Below are 19,961 nucleotides of genomic sequence, written 5' to 3'. Positions count from 1 at the left end.
ACTAGCCAGCGGTGCTGAGTGTGTGGAACAGGGTACCTGACTAGTGGCTTCAAGGGTGAGACAGCCACACGAGTTGTGTCTCGTCTTCTTACACTAAGTACAAGATGGTTTCCAGTTAAAGTGTCTTCTGTCCAAGGTATTGGTGGCCTTGTGCATACTGTACCCTCTGGACACCTTACAAAAGCAGGCTGCTCGAAGCCAGGCCTCTCCTTTCTACTCTTGCCAGTGCACGGGACACTTCTGCAGTATAATCGAGTTCTGAACAGAGTCACTGGGGGCGGGAAGGGAAACAGTCTCCTAGTCTGCACTACGAGAAAAAGATTCAAATTTACTGTTTTCACAAACAGAGAAACAGCGAGAGTGGCCCCCCTGGTAAGGAGAGGACGGATCCCAGCGTGCCCGAGTGGGGCCGTCCCCCGGCACGGCCTTGGCGAGCTCTTGTTCTGTTCAAGGCTGTGCCAAACGGTTCATTAACTTTAGAAAGCTGTCATAGCTCATAAAATTCCCCTTATTACATTCTCTCAGGGCAACTAATAATATTTTTATTATGTCCATCTCTCAGCCTTCACCTAAGTAGGTCTTTACCGGTATTTTTTTGACAGCAGGAAGAAGACGCCCAGAGAGGACGGTGGCAGAGGGCCAGGGGAGTGCAGGGGAGGACGGGAGACTCCAGCGGCTCAGCCAGCACAGCCCCTGGCACAGTCCCCCAGGGAGCGCCGCAGGCTGCAGGCGACAGGAGGAAGAGAGGAAGCCTAGGTGCCTGTGAACAGAGCAGGGGGCTTAGAAACTGCAAGGAGGGAAGAGAGCAAAAAGGCGAGCAGTGAGAGTATGATGTAGATAAAGAAACAGTGGCTCTTGGACAAGGAGAATAAAATGCAAAAGTCAGATTTAGCCAGATGCTCAAAACTGGGCTCTTGGCAGAGCGGCACTGGCAGTAAGCTCTGTCCTGACCACTCCTGACCTGCAAGACCTCGTCAATGGGGTCAGAAAGCAAGGATGTTGGAGGAGCTTCCGGTGGCTCCATAGGACTCCCTGAAGTTGCAGGAGGGCAGGGAAGTCAGTCTAGCATAAGGCGTGTGAGCTCCGACACCCTCGGCTTCACACCCAGATGAGGGACTGATCACCAAGCCCCTCACTGTAGTTCTTTCCATGCAACTGAGCTTCTACTATGAACAAGATGTAGAGCCAGACGCTGTAGGTGACGTGGGGGTGAAAGAGATGCGCCCATTCTCTCGCAAGTGACCTAGAGTCCACGAGAGAAAGAGCAAGGCAGTACTTTATTTAATGAATCTCATCACACGTCTACCATGTACCAGGCACTGAGAGAGGCTCAGGTGAACACTCAGGACAGCTCCGTTCCAGCCCCCGGGGAACTGACATTCTAGGTGGAGGAGGCAGACAACGAACAACTAATTATAAAAGTAACATGGCTTGGAATGCGGGGAGGCGGATGCTCTGGGATGCTTAGGAAGAGGAGCTAACCTCGTGTGGCCCCTGGAGGGCCAGAGGGACATATATTATAACCACAATTGATTTCCTGTTAAGGGGATTCGGGGGATGGAGAAACTGCTTTGGAAAGAGAATTACTTTGCAAAGACAGAGAAGAAATAAGGAAAGTTCTTGTGTTGAGCATTAGAGGGTGTATATGGAATGTAGACAGAGTAGGGATGGGTTTGATGCTTGACGCAAGGAACAGCATGACCAAAGATCAGAGAAGGGAATCAACGTGGGGTTCTGGGGAACAGGGAGTCAGGGTGTCAGCCAGAGCTGAGCAGTGTGCTGCAAGTCACCCGGACATGCCTGGCATGGGCTGAAGACCATGCAGGGGACCAGGGCGCCCCATAGTGCAGGGGGTCCCACACACCTGGCTGAGGGATTTCAGTTTAGCTCTGCACTACCACTGAGCCAGAAAGCTGTATTAAAATCCTAGTTTTCCAACTAGGTATGTGACCGTGCAGACATCCCTTTGTTTCTGAGCCTGAATTCCCTCCACAATAAACAGACATACTAAAGTCCTACCTACATGACAAATGCTCAGAAAGTGTTAGTTCCATGTCCTTTGTCTGAGTGGCCAAGGAAGAGCCCGTGGATATTCTAAAGCAGGTAGTGCTAGGATCAGGAAGATAATTCAGGAAGTTCTACTGCACAGCACCAGGCAGGCTGGACCAGGGTGGCCTGCCATGGGCGGTCCGGTGTCTGGGGCAAGAATGGGGACAGACTAGGGGTGAAAAGGCCAGGCGTGAGGTGGCCAGGTCCTATGCTGGGCGGCAGTATAAGGAAGGACAGTGTTAGAAAAGACAGCAAGGTTCAGATGGTCGAATGCAAGGATGGACTTAAAGATCACGGGAAACATTGAAACTAACGGGGAAGGATAGTGGAGTGACAGGAAGAAACAGTGACATTAAGAAAATAAATGTGCTTGAGGCATAAGATAATGAGCCACTTTGGAAATGTAGAATCAATTATTTTTCCTTTTGCTAGAACTTCCACGGGGAGATTTTTCTGTGGATACCTGGACTACAGGACTGGAGTTCAGAAGTGAGGTCGTGACCGACAGTGCGGGTTTGGGGATCACTTTACAGATGTCATCGTTGAAGCCACTGGCACACGTGAGTTCACAGACAGAATGCAGCCAAGAAAAGAACCTTGGAAACGCATGGCTTCCTTCAGGAGGCAGAAGAGAGGGGAGGGAAAAGAAAGTGCTGATCAACAATAAATAATGAAAAAGACAGAGGATTTTGATGCCCCAAAATAACTAAATAATGGGGGAGGACACTGGAAGAACACACCTCCCTGCAGCCCAGAGCAGAAGGAGAACTGGCTGCTGCCGAAATGACGGGGAAGGATGTTACAGACTGAGAGAGACCTCAGGCAGCCTCGGCTTTCACGGGGAGTCGTTTTAGGGAGACAGGTAGGGGACAGTGCCCAAGGCGGAAAGAAAAGGATGGTGAGACCCGGAGCCGGCAGTAAGTACGTGCTCTGGAGTCTATTCGTGAAGAGGAAAGAGAAGATTCAGTCATTTGTTCAGCAAATATTTACTGAGCGTCTGCTACGTTCCAGGCACTGCCCGATCGGCCTAAGTGACAGGCAGGGCAGTTGAAGGGCTCAGGTGGCTGACAGATGCCTTTACACAGGGCAAACATGGGCAGGGCTTATGTCACAGCTGGGTTGCCAGAAGGGGACACAGTAAGGACCCCAGGGAATGATGGACAGATGGAGGCACAGAGGATAGGTGGAGAAGAAAGTGTTGACAAGATGAAAAAAGCTCCAGCCTGGTAAGAGAGAAGTTGAACATGGAAATGCATAGAACCATACTTCTGTGCCCAGCGCACCTCCTTAAGGTAAAGACATGAGCTCAGGGATCCTAATGGGGCACACTGTATCTTTCCATGCTTTACGATGGTCCAGGCATTCTGGATTTTCTGTCAGCCTCACCTTGAAATTACATGTACTCTTTAATCACAGGACAGTGCGGGCGGGGCCTTTCCGTGGCACTTCCATTTAATTATAAGGGTTTTCTTCCCAGTGCTTGAATCATGTCTGTACTCTGCGGCACTGCTCATGTTGGCCATGTTAGGGATCCTTGAAACGTTCTGAAACCAACTTTGCTAGAAAAGTGGATCAGTCCTGCTCGGTACCACACGACAAAGAACTGCTGAGTAGAGACACGTGTCCATGCCTCATTATGCAGAGAAATTTCCTCTCAGGTCTGCACTAATTCCTCACTTGGGAAAACGTCCCATAAAAATGGAGTGGCACACATCTTTGGCAAGGAAATGGCCAGGCTCATCCCAGTCTTGGGTTGCAGCGTGACATGGCTCCCGACACTGTTGTGTCCTGTTTATCCCCACATGGCACGTCCAGCCGAGGAGCAGGAGGGAGAGAGGGGCATGGGGACGTCTGTGCATCAGGGAGTCAGCACCAGGTCTCCATCCCAGCGTGATCCAACTCGGAAGGACAGCCACGGCAGGAGCCGTGTGAGTGCAGGAGGAAGGTGGGCACGCACACGCCAGCGGTAGGGGGAGGACTGTGAACTCCATCTCCGCAAAGAAAAGACCAAAGACTGAGCCAACAGAAGCCAGAAGAGAGTCAATGCTGGGGCCTCCTAGGATGGCCTGGGACAGTGGTAACAACGTCACACGTTAGCTACAACGGGTCTCGTCAGGGCTGACCGAGCAGGTGCCTACCAGCACCGAGGTTATGTACAGATAGACGTCCATAAACCACTGTCACATTGTCCCAATAGTACCTCCCTCCTGGCCTCTCCTCTAGGACACCCCACTCCCCAACTGATCCAGAAACTGAAAGATGAATCCAGGCCAGCAGGGCTTCAGGACTCTGGGGCTATGGCCACGTCCCTTCTGACCGGGTGAGGCCTGTACCTGATCTTGTCATTAAATGTCACCCTAGACTGTTACTCACCCTATGTCACAATGAGGACATTGAGGCTCAGGGAAGTTGAGGAACTTGCCCAAGATCACAGAGCCAGTGAACACCAAGATGAGAATTCAAAACCCGCCTGCGTGGCTGCAAAACCTGTGTTAGGGGCAGCCTTGTCATGTGTGGGCCAAACTGAAACAGTTTTGAGAGTGAAAAGGGAACCAGCCGGAAGGGATTACGGGATAACAAACGTAAACTGGCCCCTGTGGGGCAGCTGGGATGCCCAGTCACCATCATGTCCTTTCCCATCCCTGCAGAGCAGGACGGGGTACGAAAAGGCCAGGTCCAGCCCAATGTCCGTTTTAATGAAGACCAAGGCCGATTTCTATCAGCACTTCCTGAAATTACTTAGGACTGTTGCTTTCCCCATTGTTCACCGTATTTGTTAACCTGGGTAACAATCCTGGAGTTATTCACACCAAAACTTTTATGTTTATTTGAGAGACAAAAGGAGAGCTGAGGGCCTGCACTGCATCAGGGTCCCGGGAAGTGGAGTTGGGGGGAGCACAGATAAGCAAGATCTTCAGGCAGAAAAGTATACAGAACACAGAGCTGGACAGAGGAGACCCCCTGGGGCCACGGGGCCAGGCAAGGCCAGAGGGACACAGGGCTCAGTTATTACTCATAGCTGGCACTCCCCATGTGGCTAAGATGCTGAGCCCAGCTGAATCCTAAAGCTCAGAGTTAGGGAGACAGATGCTGAGGCAGGAGAAGAGGGGCCAGGACCAACGGTTCAAGACAGACATGAAGTCAAGCTGGACCCGAGTTCAAATCCTGGTTCCACCACCAACACACACAAATTACACCTCTAAGTGTGTTTCTTTATGTAAGGATGAGAGAGACAAAGCTGAACTCACAGGATTCTTGTGAGGATTAAATGAGATAATCTAAACACAATGCCTGGCACATTCTGTTAATAACAGACCAACGCCTTGGGAGGGGAAAAGCCCTACAGAATAGGACAGATGAAGCAGAATCTACAGGATTCAGTGGCCAGGTGGGCAGGTGAGGGTCAGGGGTAACCAGGTGGCTCCAGGAGTCTGGCTTCAGTGAGTAGGGACAGAGCATGACAGAGCACGAAGGGCAGGATGACCAGAGATGCTGGGGAGAACTGGGGTGATGCAGATGAATCGGTTTTGCACCAGGCATGCAGGGCTCACCAGTCTTCTGAGCAGAAATGCTCTCTAGACAACTGACACTAAGACCAACCCCCAAGTGAGAGGTCTGCCCAGGGCAACATGGGTTTCAGAGTCACTGCCTCATAGGTGGCGTTTGACCTTTAAAGACAGAAGAGCTGCCCCAGGGAGATAACACAGACTCTTAACCAAGGATCTCCAAACCCCCGGGGCATCTAAGAATGAATGGGCTTTAGGGAGTCTGGGAACAATGGGAGATTATACGCAAAATGTTGTGTGTGGTGGTCCTGCGGCCAAGCTTTCAGTAAATTCTCAAAGTAGCCTATGAGCTCCCCACCGGCCCAACCCCATCTCACAGTTACAGACCACCAGTGTAGAGGGAGGTACCCCCAGGGGAACGCGGGCATTCAGGGGGGACGGGCAGAGATGAAATAGAAAGAGGGAGAAAGAAGAGACTCACGAAATGAGTCTCTGAGTGGCAACTCTTAATAAGGTCAGATATGGCTGAGGAATCAATTGAAAAAGAACCGAACGCAGCAGCGGAGGTCCCTGCCAGCCCTACTGTGCGCAGTGGGTTCACGAGGGGAGGGAGGGAGAAAGCAGACACCACCAGAGCCACAAACCAATGGCTTTATCGCTATTTCATGGGAAGAGAAGGCTTCCCATAAAAAGAACTTGCCCACTTGGTAACCATGAGCATCTAGCAGGTGAAGTTTTGCAGATCCAAGTCTGTTTCAAGGGCACACGAAGGAGCCCCTGCTGCACCAGGCACAGCGACCAGATCCCACCCTTGTCGCATTAGGTTTCTACCAACTCGAGAGAGACTCCATGAAACAAGCGCTGGGAAACCCTCTTCTAAGTGAGGGTATCTTCTGTTTGTGTTACCAAATAAAATTAGACAGGAAAAGAGCTCCATGGCGGATCCCCAACACAAGCATACATTTTAGATGTGTGCTGCAAACAATAGTAATTCATTAAGCTCCAGTTCAGCTCAACATGCAGCATATTTGTCAACAGTGCCGGCTTTGGGAGAACCAGACTCAGGGGCTATGCCAGCTCTATCACATACTAGCTGTTGCCCTGGCGAGTTAATTCACGTCCTGAGCTTTACTTTCCTCATCTGTAAAATGCAAACAGCAATTCATGTTTTAGGCTTGGTTGTGATTATTTATTGAGATAATATATTTAAGTGCTTAACTCAGGGTCTGACACATAGCTTAATAGACACTGGTTGGTGTTACTATTCTAGTCTGGAGCAACAGCCCTGTGCAAATACAAGCCAAATCCATAATTATAACTTTTCTAGTAACCACATTTAAAACATTAAAAGAAACAGGTCAAATTAATTTTAACAATACAGTTTACCCAAGCTCTCCAAAATAGTCCCATTTCAATAATACAATGAACATGCAATTATTAATGTGGCATTTTATCTTCCTTCTACCAAGTCTTTGAAATCTAGAAGTTTACACTTACAGCACCCTCCAACTGAGACGGGGCTCCCCTCGTGCTCAGCAGCCACACGTGGCTAGTGGCCACGGTCCTGGACAACACAGCTCTAGACCTCTGGTTATTCCCTAGCAAGCACAGTCGTTCCATAATTCTCTCCTTAAGAACCACATTTTCCCCACTGCAAAAGTCAGAAAGGGTCTTCTGATGCATTTCTAGGTTAAATCTGTATTTCTGATTATTTTTTAGCCTCTCCTGCTTCATCCTTCAGATGACTAAAATGTAGATAAGACCCTGTGATACACAATTCACAACCGTTTTAGGGACACTCAGTGATCTATGTATGTAGAGAAAAAAATGACCAGATGACAAGGATAGAAATTCTAAGTGATGACTACAGGGCGTACAGGAATGGAGGTGGGTATACGATATACTTAATGAAAGGACAACAGCCAAAGCCACAGCCTCGCTAGGAACTCCCAAGAAAAAGCAACACTTAGCCCAATACCAGCCAGGGAGGCAGGAGTGGAGGAAGCAGGGAGCACAGGCCTGAAATGAGCCAACACACACAGTGAGGTCTTGGCCCGTAAGGACCATGGGCTTAGTAGGTCTGCAGCACAGACAGCACCTCTGGGTGGCACCAGCCTTGACAGCGTTGCCTTGGACCATCTGTGGCTTTATTGTCAAAGAGCAAGATGAAACTCAGAGAAGTAGTGTGCTTTTAGGGCAAGTGGAAGAAACCTTTTCCTTTTCTGTAGCCAGAAGAGGAACTAATGTCATGCAACATGTATTTTTCCAAGTGTTACATTTAAGGGGATAATAAACTTTTGACATGAAATATTGATAGAACTTTCATGTCCAGATTAACATACTTGTCTAATGCTCATTAACTAATAAAGTAATACAGGGTTTCTGAGAGATAGATTCAAAACTTTACCAAGGCAACACTTAAGCAAAGAAACTGAAATTGTCATAAGTCATCACAAGGAGACCAATTCTGCAAACACAAGAAGCCCAAAGTCTAACAGGGTTTCTGGGCCGTTGACTCTGGGGCAGAACCCTCCAGCTCACACTGCAACGTGTTATGTTCACAGTGAGCATGGCGCCCAGAAGAGGCCCAGTTATATCTGATAAACTGACTACAGAATACAAGGAGAGATGCATAAACCAGCTCAGAAAGACAAAAGGGTTATGCTTCAGTTTGGACATGGTATTTGTTGAAGGAAAAGTTCTATTTTGGATAGTGTAGAATTGGGTGAAATCCGACAGATCTGGGCATCTATTCGTGGTGTGACCTTGCATGTATTACTTCTCTAAGTTTCTCCATCTATAAAAGAGGATGGTTAATACTGACCCTGCAGAAATTTTGTGAAGATTAGACATAACGTATGTAAAAGTGCTTCACAAAGTATCTGAAACAGCAGGTATTTAATAGCTGTTATCGATAAGGATAGTATGTGAGATACTTATATTCATTTCCTTATTATAAAGGCTTCATTGAAAAAAAGTTTTAATAAAAGACAGTATAAGGTAAAGGTCGTTAACTGACTTCCTCTTTGAATCTGTGCACATAGCAAGCATGCAAGTCAGATTCATTTTCTCAACCTCTGAAACCATGATGTTATAAACTTATCCCTGGTTTAATGAAAAGTGAGAAAAAATTGGTCTTGAATGCCTCTGTAAGTGGCATGGAAAATTGTGCTGTGTTTTAACAACTTAGGTATTCATCTATGACAAATTTTGCACGAGGGGCGGTAAGAGAGGCAGGGAGGGGGAGGTTAATGTGTGCTTTACTGTATCTGTGTGTGAATATGCTTTAAGTCTTAATGTACAAATAACTTCTCCCCTATGGTCTCAAAAGAACCCTCTTAAACTTCCAGGAATTCCTTCAGTCATGAAGTACACTGATTTAAAAAAAAAAAAAGAGTATTATGATTTTTTCCTTACAGCAGTTCCTTACATTTTAAAAGGGGGCATCCCCCCCCAAAAAAAAAAACAGATAACTCAAAGAAAACTCCCTTCAGGTCTATGAATTGCAAATACAATTGCTATAAGGATGCTAATATAAGAATGTTGTGTTCTAGTAGTAGAATACTAGGCATCTATAGTAGTAAGGGGAACAGAAACCTTCCTCAATACCCCTCAAATCAAACCCCATCAGTGACTTTCTACTTCAGGGTAAGGTCAGTCTAGTTTCAAGTAAGATCTGCTTATAGCTGTGCAGAAACTCCATGGTGAATGGGGTGCGTGTGTGTAGACTTCAAGCTGACAAACTGCACCATTAGAATGTCAGTAATACTTAGGACTCATTGCACCTGCTTTGCTTGTGACCAGCGTGAAATTGTCAAAGCAAGCTGGGAGCTATTCTACCCACATTCGCGGAAGCGCCGTGGCTAAGTTTACCTTTCTTTGGTCTGGATTTCACTGGCAAGGACTCCTTTCTTTCCATTGCCGCTTCTCTTTCTTTCCATCGCCGGATCTGTTCCTCCCGCATCTTGAAGAACAGGATCTGTTTCTGTTCTTCGCTGAGCTCTGCCAGTAGATCGGGATCTATGTACATCTCGGCTAGTATCTGTTTCAGCATCTTCGCGGTTCCGGCGTCTTTTACACCTGTGGCAAAAGTTCCCGAAAATGGCTTCCTGCTGTGCCTCCACGTTGGCCTGCACCGGGTGTGCCCACAAACCTTCCCGAAGCCTCACGATCCCGGCTGCGTGGGGCAATAATTCCAACAAACGGGCTCCTGAGACCTGGTACCAAATATCCTGTTCAAAATGCCGTTCACCAAACCTGCAAAGAGCAACAGCCCCAAATGAGGCAATGTTAAAATGTGTGGACACGGCAAGGACAGGCTCATAAAGAAAGCTGGGAGGAGACACGGTATCAGTTTTCATTTCAGGGGCAAAGAAGAAACGCTGAGGCACCCTTTGTTATGAGTTTGTGTAACCTCTATCCTGTAACTTCCAAAGATACTGTATCAAAAAAACAGAACAAAACAAACCCCAACTTTGTACGGGTCACTCTCAGGGAAACAAAAAAATTAACAGAGGTTTGGCCTTCTCCCAACTAAGCAAACATTACTACCACGGAGCCTAAGAAACCACCAACTGTAAGGCTTAAAAAAGAAAGAAAAAAAAGTCACAAGAAGTAATTAAAAAGCCTCTCTCCAAACAACCTGTTGCAAAAGAAAATACCATTTTTGAAATTTCACAGTTGCTCACCCTAAACCAAACCAAAAAGGAGCCATGCTCAAGGAAGAACAAAAGAGAAATAAAAATGAGACTACAATGCAAATTTTGCATCTTACTTAAAAGCAGCACTAAATAAACACAATTATGTACTTTCTTCTTCACAAAAGGACAGTGTAATTTCCAGACAACCTACTAGAGCCATGAAATCGGTACAGGTGCAGAGGAGAACATTCAGGTATATTCTGGAAGGTCACCAGGTTTTAGGTGTACCTTTTCCAGATAAGCTAATTTAAAAATAAATCTAAATTTACAGACCAGATAAACTAGGGAATGAAGAGGTCACTAAGTTACTAACAAAAGATCCTTGATTTATAAGAGTTCACTACAGGGATCCTTTAAAAAGAAGTCATGGGCCGGGCACAGTGGCTCATGCCTATATTCCTAGCACTCTGGGAGGGCAAGGCAGGAGGATCACTTGAGTCCAAGAGTTCAAGACCAGCCTGAGCAAGAGCAAGACTCCATCTCTACAAAAAATAGAAAAATTATGCAGGCATGGTGACATGTACCTGTAGTCCCAGCTACCAGGGAGGCTGAGGCAGAAGGATTGCTTGAGCCCAGGAGTTTGAGGTTCCTGTGAGCTAGGCTGATGCACGGCACTCTAGCCTGGGCAATAGAGTGAGACCCTGTCTCAAAAAAAAAAAAAAAAAAAAAAAGGAAAAGAAAAAGAAAAAGAAGCCGTGGACTTGGCCTTGCAGAGGAATTCACAGAGGTCTTACTGGGGCTGGCAGTTCCACTGAAGTCTCATTCTACTTTACACATTTCTATTGGTTGATTTTAAAGAAAAATACCAAACCTTCATACTTTTATAATCAGAAAAAAATATGCATATATTTCCATTCTGGGGGGAAGAAAAGGCTTTGGTTTCAAAGTAATAGGATATACAAAAGTCTTACTGCGACTTACAACTGTGTTGTAAGAAATTGACAAATAATTTGGTGCTTACAATGCCTCAATAATCTCTCCACCTAGCCATGTCCTCTCAAATATCTTGTTTCTCTACACTAAGTTCAAACACTCTCAAAACTTCAGACTAGTCCTTTAGTCCTACCATGGCCACAAAAGTTTGCACTCCTCTTATTTCATTTACCTTATCATTCATACGGCTAGATTTTTAAAGTTCCTTTCACAGCCTAAGGAGTCCCTCTCATCTTCCCCCTTGCAAAGCCATTTCCTGACGGATGCCAGTCTTTTGACACAAACATGCTCTGTAGCCAGGGTACCACAGCCTGGTGGCATATACAGCACTTGGATTCACTAAGTATTCATTATGCAGCAGGGGCCGTTATTGAAGCTGCAACTATTCTTACCAACTGCAACCTCTAATCTTCTGCAGCACTCAACTACCGGAACTCAAATGGAACAAAATATTAAGAGAAAATTTAAAAAGAGTGCAAAGCAGTGTCACCGACTCTAACTCAGAAGCGCACGCCTCTCCCAGCCCCCTTGCTGACTTTGTATTTTGCTTGGAGTTGACCCTCAAAGGCTTTCACAGCCACGAAACTGACATCTTATAATGATTTCTTAACTTTTGGATCCTAATAGTTTCTCAAGGGGTGGAACCGGCTAAATCCACACGCTCCAAGATAAAGTGGTAAGAAACCCAAGGGAATGACTCCTTGACATGCCAGTAAACATCCTCGTGTTGGCACTTGTCATGACTGCCATGGTTGACTTTCACAAAAATAAAACACGTCGGAAAACGAGCAGCTCGATGAGGTTTGTTCTGCTCTGTTCCCCATTCTGAATGAGGTGAATCCTGTTCAAGGGGTGGGTGGAGCCTAAAAATTAAAAACCTGAAAGTGCCAAAGTCACATTCCTCCCCTCTTCCCCACCCAGAGCACTCCTAATAACAGAGCTAACACTTAACGTACCAGGCACCACCTTAAGCACTGTATATGCATTAATGCACTTAACCTTCACAAAAACTCTTCGACTTCATCACTATCCCCATTTTACTAATTAAGAAGACCTAGTACAGAAGGCCAGTAGCTAGAAAGCGGCATAGTTGTGCAGTCTGGCTCTAAGTCTGCTCTACTGTCTGCCACAACACAGAAGCCTTGTGAGTTTGTGAGCCCAGAATCAGAACATTAGGATGTGGCGCCACGTGTGAAATTTCAGCATGAAGACTGGCAAATTCCTGCGGGAACGCCGAACTGCAGGTTCACAAACCTCACCCCGGTCAATTGGCGGCGAGAAGCTTAGGAGAGGCCAGGTGTTGAAAACGCTCCACCTGGGAAGGACAGCGAGGAGCTGTCACGCTGGCCCAGGTGTGCATGTTGTTTGCCTACTTTATTCAACGGCACTTAGTTACCTCAATTTCTCCTTCTACTTAGTCATCTACTTGGTCTCCACAATTTCCTCTTCCCAAACACCACGGGGAGCAGTCTAAATAATACAGGTCTGAAGAGTTTCACAGCACCTCTGTGATTAAATGCTCAAGCTCTTTCCCTCTTTCCGTTTTAATTTTGCTTTGTTTTGCCTTTTGTAGCAAACATGGATTTGCAGCACGAAAGTTAACTAGCCAATCACGAAGGAAAGACACTGGCCTCGGAGAGTACTTGGAGGACCCAACTGAGGACTATCTGTGGTCCGGCTGTTGACTATGGGGCCCATCTGAGACTGTAGATTAACTCGCCCCCCAGCCAATTAACCTCACCCCAAGGCTTCACGATGGAAACTCAAGCACAGCAGTGCTCACAGGACGATCAGCAGGGACTCCAGCCTCCACGCCCAGCTCTGCCTCTCCAAGAGCCCTGGGATTCTGGGCTGCCACTTTGCTGCCCTGGACTCAGTTTCCACGTCTGCAAAATGAAGGCCAGTTCAGTCTGAGAAGCTCCATGATTTGTGCACTACGCAATATAATCTAGTGTGAAGTGAAGAAGTAGAGCCAGGGTAAGGAGTAACAAATGAGGAAATTAACTAACCAGGGTTTTCCCCACTTTCACTCCCGGACAGGACAAATAATCATTGCTGATTCAAACTCCAGTGGCTTTCCCCTAACCCATTAAGTACACAACAAACTTCCAGTTATTCAAGATCCAATAAAGGAAAAGCTCTGCTAACTCGGCTTTCTTCTAGCACAGCACCTTTTAAGAGAGCAAAACAGCCCACACCTGCTATTTATTCCAAAAACCAATTTCTAAAGGGTCATAGGATCAGTTAAGTTTTCCACCATCCCATAGATTGGGCCTGATTCTCATGCCTTCCACTGTTCTACAGTTGTGGTTATAATTCTACATTTTAAAAAATTATCTGCACTTTTAAATCACTGAGACATTTTGGTAAGTTTTGTAAATATATACCGTTCTTAAGAAACTTGAAATTACCATACACATGGATTTACCTAGAAGATTCCACTCCTATGCCAAATCTATGCCCATATATACCTTCCACTTATTTATCTGCCTTTAAAAAATGGCTGTATCCAAGTCGTTTTTTGTATTAAACAAGCAATCAAATAAAAGCCTTTTGGGAGATGAGACTGTGTTCAGAAGGTGCCGCTCTTGGTCCTTCTCTGAGACCCCTCCCTGGGAAGGGAGGGACAACTCTGAGAAAACGCACAAACTGTGGCTCCTCAGGGCGCCCACTTGGTTGAGGAAGGTCATCGCCCACTGGGGACACGAGCTGGACCGGCCTTCCAGCGGCTGCCGAGGTCCCGGCCCACGTCCCGACCCCACATGGGTGCCCCCTGGCTGGTGCCGGCGCTGGGAAAGCGCAGCGGGGGTGCAGCACGCGGGCGAGCTGGGTCGTCCCGGCACTCGAGGGCCACACGGTCCTGTCCCACCAGTGTGTGCGGGAGGCCGAGCCACCCAGGTAGCCCCAAGGCGCCCGGGCTGTGCTCCCACCCGAGTCCAGAAACTCCAGCCCGGCCCAGAGCCTCCCGGCCACCGCCCCGGCTTCCTGCCGGCGTCCCCACGGGCCGCGGGCGCGCACAGCCCGCCCGGATCCCAGAACTTCCCCAAAGGACTCGCTGGTCCCCGCGGACGCCCCCGCCCCCCGCGGAGGAGGCCTCTGCCGCCACCCCAAGCGCCCCCAGCCCCCTGGGGACCGCCACTCACCCAGCCGGCGGCTCCAGTCACCAGACACCCGACACCGCCGCGCTCGCCGGCTGGGGCAGCACCTGAGCCCGCCCCGGCGCGACGTGGGGGCCGGAGGGAGGGACGCGCAGCCACCGGCCCGAGGCCTCCCCGCCAGCCCGCCCGGCCCTGCGCCTCCCACGCGCCCCCCAGGACACTCCCCACCGCCACAGTCCTCTCTGGGCCTTCCCCCATCCCCCATCCCCCACCCCCGCCACCTACCTGGGCAGGGTGACCCGGGCACCCGCCGCGTCCAGCTGCGCCGTCAGCAGCTGTCGGGGAAGCGAGGGAGGGACGGGCGGAGGCGGCGCAGCGGGGCTGGGCGAACTCGGCCGCGGCTGCCATGGGCGTCCCGCCGCGCCCACAAGCCGGGGTGACTGGCTGGGCGCTCGCTCAGGGCCACACCCGGCAGCCTGGACACTCTCCAGGGCCACTCGCCGGCTTGGCTGGGGCGCCCGGGCAGCCGGGGCCGCCTGCCCCGCGCGCGCCTCCCCTGCACGCTCAGCTCATGGGAGTGGGGTGTGCACTCTGCGGCCTGTCGCGCCGGCCCCGGGGCCCGAGGGACACAGTCACAGCCGCGGGGTGGCCCCGTCTCCGCGCCACAGCTCGGGGCTCCTTGCAGGGTGGAGTCCGCGGAAGTGGGCCCCGCAGGCCAAGGTCGCTCACCCCTGCGTCCCCACGCATCTCCAGAGCTGAACTTTTTCCTTTCTTCTGTTGACATTAAGTAAATTATCAAACTCTGGGGCCCTTATCAGCACAGGTGTGGCTTTGCAGGACAAGATGAAGGAGGAGGAAGGCTGGAAAGGTAGGGATGCAAAGCAGAGATGGGGAACAAATGGAAGAAACCTGCGGGAAAGGAAAGACGGGACGGGCACGGTGCCGACGGCAGCGGGGACAGGTTGGGTGGTGTCTGAGGACCCCGGGGAGGAACCCACAGGCCACAAGCAAGGACGGCTTGGAGGAAATCCGCAGAAGCAGAGTGGACAGTTTGGAGGGCGGTTTCCATCGTAGAGAAACATTCAGAACGAGCGGAGGAAAACAGCCTGCCCTGGGCAAGCCCAGACTGCAGGCGTTGGGAGAGATGTAATAAACAGTGCGCAGCAGTAGTGCTCTGACCGCCTGATTTATTCAGAACCATGACCTGCTGGGTGCAAAAATAAAACGTTCCCATACCTTAGCCTCTCCAGACTGCGGAAGAAATGCAAAGTTCCAGCGCTGGAGCTCGATCCTCCAGTGGTCGGGAAACAAGACCCAGCTGTTTAGGAACCGCCCCAGGGATCCGATCAGGGAAGAATTTCTGGTCTAGGGTTTAGTTCCCACAGCTACCTAAATGAATGGCTGTGTGGCGCTTTAGGCTGGAGTGTGATTTGTCCCTGGTCAGCTGCCGTGGCCAGCTCAGAATGAATCCGAGCACTTCATGGGTAGACCAGCTGGAGAACTATTTAATACAAAGGTGGCTCATCAGCCAGTCAACATGCCAGAGGACACTGGTGACTGCAATTACCTGCCTCTACACTCAGTCTCTCTGCATGTCCTGACAAGTCCTTCTTCCTAACGGCTCTCATTATGCTACTAATCTCTCGCTACCTCAGTTTCCTCCTCTAGATAGTGAGTGCCTATGTTAAGTTGTTGCAAAGGTTAAATGAGATAATATTTGTAAAGTGCTTAGAACAGTTCCTGGCATGTGGTGAGTGTTCAAACACATAAGGTCACATTATTTCACACCGTGTGCTATACTATAATTGTAGGTTCTTACCACCCCACACCTGGACTGTGAGTTTTGCCTACCGTGTTAGCTAGACTCCAAGTTATTCCCTGTGATCCCAGTCTCCTGGTCTTAACACCCTTGTGTAGCTCCCTCCCACTTTTTACCAGGTTGGTCTGTTTAACCCACAGAAGATGGGAGAAGTGATGGTGTGCCACTTCGGAGATTAGGTTAAGAAACATCCTATAGCTTCTGTCTTGGTCTCTCTCTGTACCTCTCTCCCTGTCTCCACCCCTTCCCTACCCCGTCCTCCTTGGATCATTCCAAGGGGGTTGGCATGAGCAGCCCTATGGAGAGACACAGAACCCCTGCCCACAGCCTCAGGAATGAGCTTGGCAGCCCCATTAGTGCCTTCAGATGACTACAGCATTGGCCTATAGCTTCCTTGCAAATTCATGAGACCTCTCAACTAAGTCACTCTCAAATTCCTGCCCTATAAACATTGAGATAGTACATTTGTGTTGTATGAAGCCACTAAGTTCCGGGTAATTTGTTACACAGCAATAGATAACTAATACACCTCTTCACTGGCCTTGATTCTAAGGCAGCTTTAGCTAGCTTTCATGGATGGGAAACTTACCTAGGTAGCTTATTTCAACAAAGATCCTGGGCCTCACTCCAGAGTTAAGAAATATAGTATCTGCAGGGCCCAGGATCTGCATTTTGAACAAGCATTCTAGGTGACTGGGTCAGGGATGGGGTTACAGATCATGCTTTCAGAAACTCTGCTCCAGCCTCTCCAGGACAGATATTTCTGAATGCGGTTGTCAAATTAATCTTTTTCCAGCCTGGGCAACATAGCAAGACCCCATCTACTGTGGGGAGGTACATGGGAGGACTCTGCATAGGGGCTGGCCACTGGCAAGTCAGAGACATGGAAGATGGGTGTCCCTGCACATGTATTCAGGAAGGTTCTGCTGCACATTTGCTGCCAGTGCCCAGAGAAGCTGAATATCTATTTACTAAGTACTAAAACTTGTGATATATTGTTTATTCACAGTAATGGATACTGAATCAAATAGCCTACATTTTAATGGACATGTTCTCTGATATTCCATTTAGAATGTTGCTTAGTAATCCTGCTGCCCAGGGTTCTTGAGTATATCACATTTGTACAACTATGGGGGTACCGGGCACAGAGACCACTGTGTGTAAGGCACCCCCTGGAGTTGTGCAACATGGCAGCCCTATTGCTGCCAGAAAGAGAGGAGAAACCACTTTTTACTTTTTCTAAGTTAAAGGTCAGTTTGTGTTTAAGTTCTACAAAAAGTGAAAATTGGCTTCAGATATTTTCTTTGCAAAAGAAAATATTCATAGGATAACCACTGATAAATATTTTTCTTGTCATATTTCTTTATCAGCAACAGAAACCCAACAGCTTTTTTAACTCTTAGAGAAGTTATACTCTTGTGCCACAGTGGATGCGAGTTAGAAGTGAAAGGAGAATATGAAAACATTTAAACTTTACTAAAAACTGATCAAATCTCAAATCTCAGTCAATTCATCAAACATTTTAAAAATGTATCGAAGGTCTACTGAGTTTTCAGCCTTCCGCCAGCAGTTAGGTTTGATTTTCAACTGTGTTCAGGCCTTTATGACTCTGTGTGGGCCTTTATTTCTCCATCTTCATACCAATATAAACAATTGGTCTTCACATTCATCTTTGAATCAGTTAGATCACTCTGATTTTTTAATGTTTTTCAGTGAGTTACCTTTATGGAATTGTACCTCATGGAAAATCCATGCTCTTGAATTGCTCATAAGACATTCCTGGTTTCTCGTGTTTCTATAATGCGTGGTTAGCAGCCTGTGAGGCACTGCTGACCTTAGGCTTGTGGGTGTAATTGGACAACCCTGCCCCAGGTGATACGGGCCGTCTGTGATTGCCTGTGGTAACCAGGACTTTTTTAAAGTTTGAGCTATCGGAACGGAGAAGAAGCAAACTCTTTCTAGAACTTGTCATTCCTTAGATCTTCCCAGGCAGCTTTGAGTAGGTCTGTTAGAGCTGATATTAACAAAACCAAAGTCTCATGTTTTCCTTGGACCAGATTCAGAACTGGGTTTCAGTTTCCTAGTTCCTCTCTTAGGTGCCATCTTTGCAAAAAAGTGTACAAATTCATTTTACCTTTATAAGTGAGTACAGCAATAGTTCTCATGCACATATTAAAGTAACCTAGGAGATAATTTATTTTTTCCATTTGCCTGTTGCCCACTCTCCTTATTTGATTGGGATGAGATGGAACACAGACATCAGCATTTTTTCAAAGCATTCGGGAAGATCCTAATGTGTGGCTAAGGTTGAGAACCTGTAAAATATATGGAAACAACTTAATTGGTTATGATTAATTTTGAAGGAGTAGTAATGGCAGCCCCTGGGCTTTATTAAAATATACATGAGGCTGGATGTTCATATTCTTGATTCTGTTCTTCAAGTAAGTCCCATACCTAGCCTGCGATGGATGTTCCACCAAATCTACCTGTTACTTAATAGGGTAGGAATGGAATGAGATGTCATGTATCTGGTTCATTATGGACACTCAATACATACATTTTGCTTCTTTCCTTCCTTTCATTGCTTGCTGGTTACGAATCCCTGATCTTCCCTTTGGGCCATTAGTGGAGGAAAATGCTTCTCTCTGTGGTCCCGAAGACTCCCCCACCCACACCCTCTGCGTGACTCAGATGTCCTCAGTCACTTCCTTGTCTTTCCTGGCGCTAGCTCCAGTTCTGCCCCCAAGACCTCCTGCATCCACCAGACGATTTCCCTCGGCTTTACCCTGTCTGCCTGAAGACTTCTCTAACTGAAGTTCAAATTCATTATGCTCTTGGGTAAAGTAAGACATTTTGCTCTTCCTCTAAGTGTATGTTTCAGTAAGAGCCAGCTTATGGCCTCAATGGTAAGTGCCATTGTTTAATTTAACTTTGGGACAGAGAGTTGGTTTTTACTGGCACCTTGGTATTTTAAGGACAAGGAAATATACACAGCATTCAGTACAGCTCCTGGTGGAAGGACATGGCCAATAAACGATAGATCATGCTATACAAATAGAGAGAGATGAAAGAGCACAGACTGTCTGGACCCTTTGGAGAAAGGGGTCTGGATCCACATAGAATTTATATGGCTACACTCACCAACCCTCATTGGGAATGCACACTACATTCTTACAAGTCCTCATTAAAAGATAATAAATCATACAAGTTTTAGGGCTAGGAAGAATCTAAACATGATCTGGATTTATTTTGCAGCTGAGAAAAAAAATGGAGGAAAACGAAGGTGAAACATCACCGAACTGGTTAAGGTATAGTCAGAATTAAAACAAAGAGTTCCGGACACATAATCTTTACATCAGGATTATCCTATGTTAAGTTAACTAGCCCATTTACCCCACTGAAGTAAAATATAGACAGCCTCACCTGGTTTCTTTTCAACCATAGAACACCTCTGTCTTTTGACTGAGAGGCAGATGGGAGCTGTGTCCAGGGCTGTGCTAGTTTGAGGCTGGCTGTGGGTGGACAGGACCCCACTCCAGGCTTCACTCACAGTTTAAGGCCTGCAAGTCACACGTCAAGCTTTTGCACCCTGAATGGAGAAAACAAAGCCAAAGCTGTGACTGCCTTGAGTACAATAATCAGATATTGATGGAACAACCAACCCATCCCAAATGTTTCCTTAGGTCAAATTCTGACCAAGGCAGGAAGTATAAGGAAAAAGAGAGGGAAGGGAGAATGGGGAAGGACAGAAGAATCAACACCAGAAAAATAAACAGAATGGAGGGAATTTGAAAAAATAAATACGTAATGTAGTTGATGTTTTAAATGAGCTTTAGTTTGCCTTTGGTGCTTTCCT

General features: G+C 47.7%; 1 protein-coding gene across 1 annotated transcript in view; it reads right to left on the bottom strand.

The window, feature by feature from the left end:
- SH2D4A (SH2 domain containing 4A) overlaps positions 1–14,759 on the bottom strand; it is a 46,543-nt gene extending 31,784 nt beyond the window's left edge. Inside the window, exons 1-2 of the mRNA XM_045535308.1 lie at positions 14,572–14,759; positions 9,429–9,812 (exon numbers count right to left, since the gene is read on the bottom strand). Coding sequence (XP_045391264.1) covers positions 9,429–9,609 — 181 coding nt within the window. The 5' untranslated portion in view covers positions 9,610–9,812; positions 14,572–14,759. The remainder of the gene's footprint in view (positions 1–9,428; positions 9,813–14,571) is intronic.
- Positions 14,760–19,961: the final 5,202 nt, after the last annotated feature.

This window comes from Lemur catta, chromosome 22 (assembly GCF_020740605.2).
Source record: "Lemur catta isolate mLemCat1 chromosome 22, mLemCat1.pri, whole genome shotgun sequence".
Lineage (NCBI taxonomy): Eukaryota > Metazoa > Chordata > Mammalia > Primates > Lemuridae > Lemur > Lemur catta.
The sequence above is the reverse complement of the archived record's forward strand: the minus strand, read 5'-3'. Positions and strand labels throughout refer to the sequence as shown.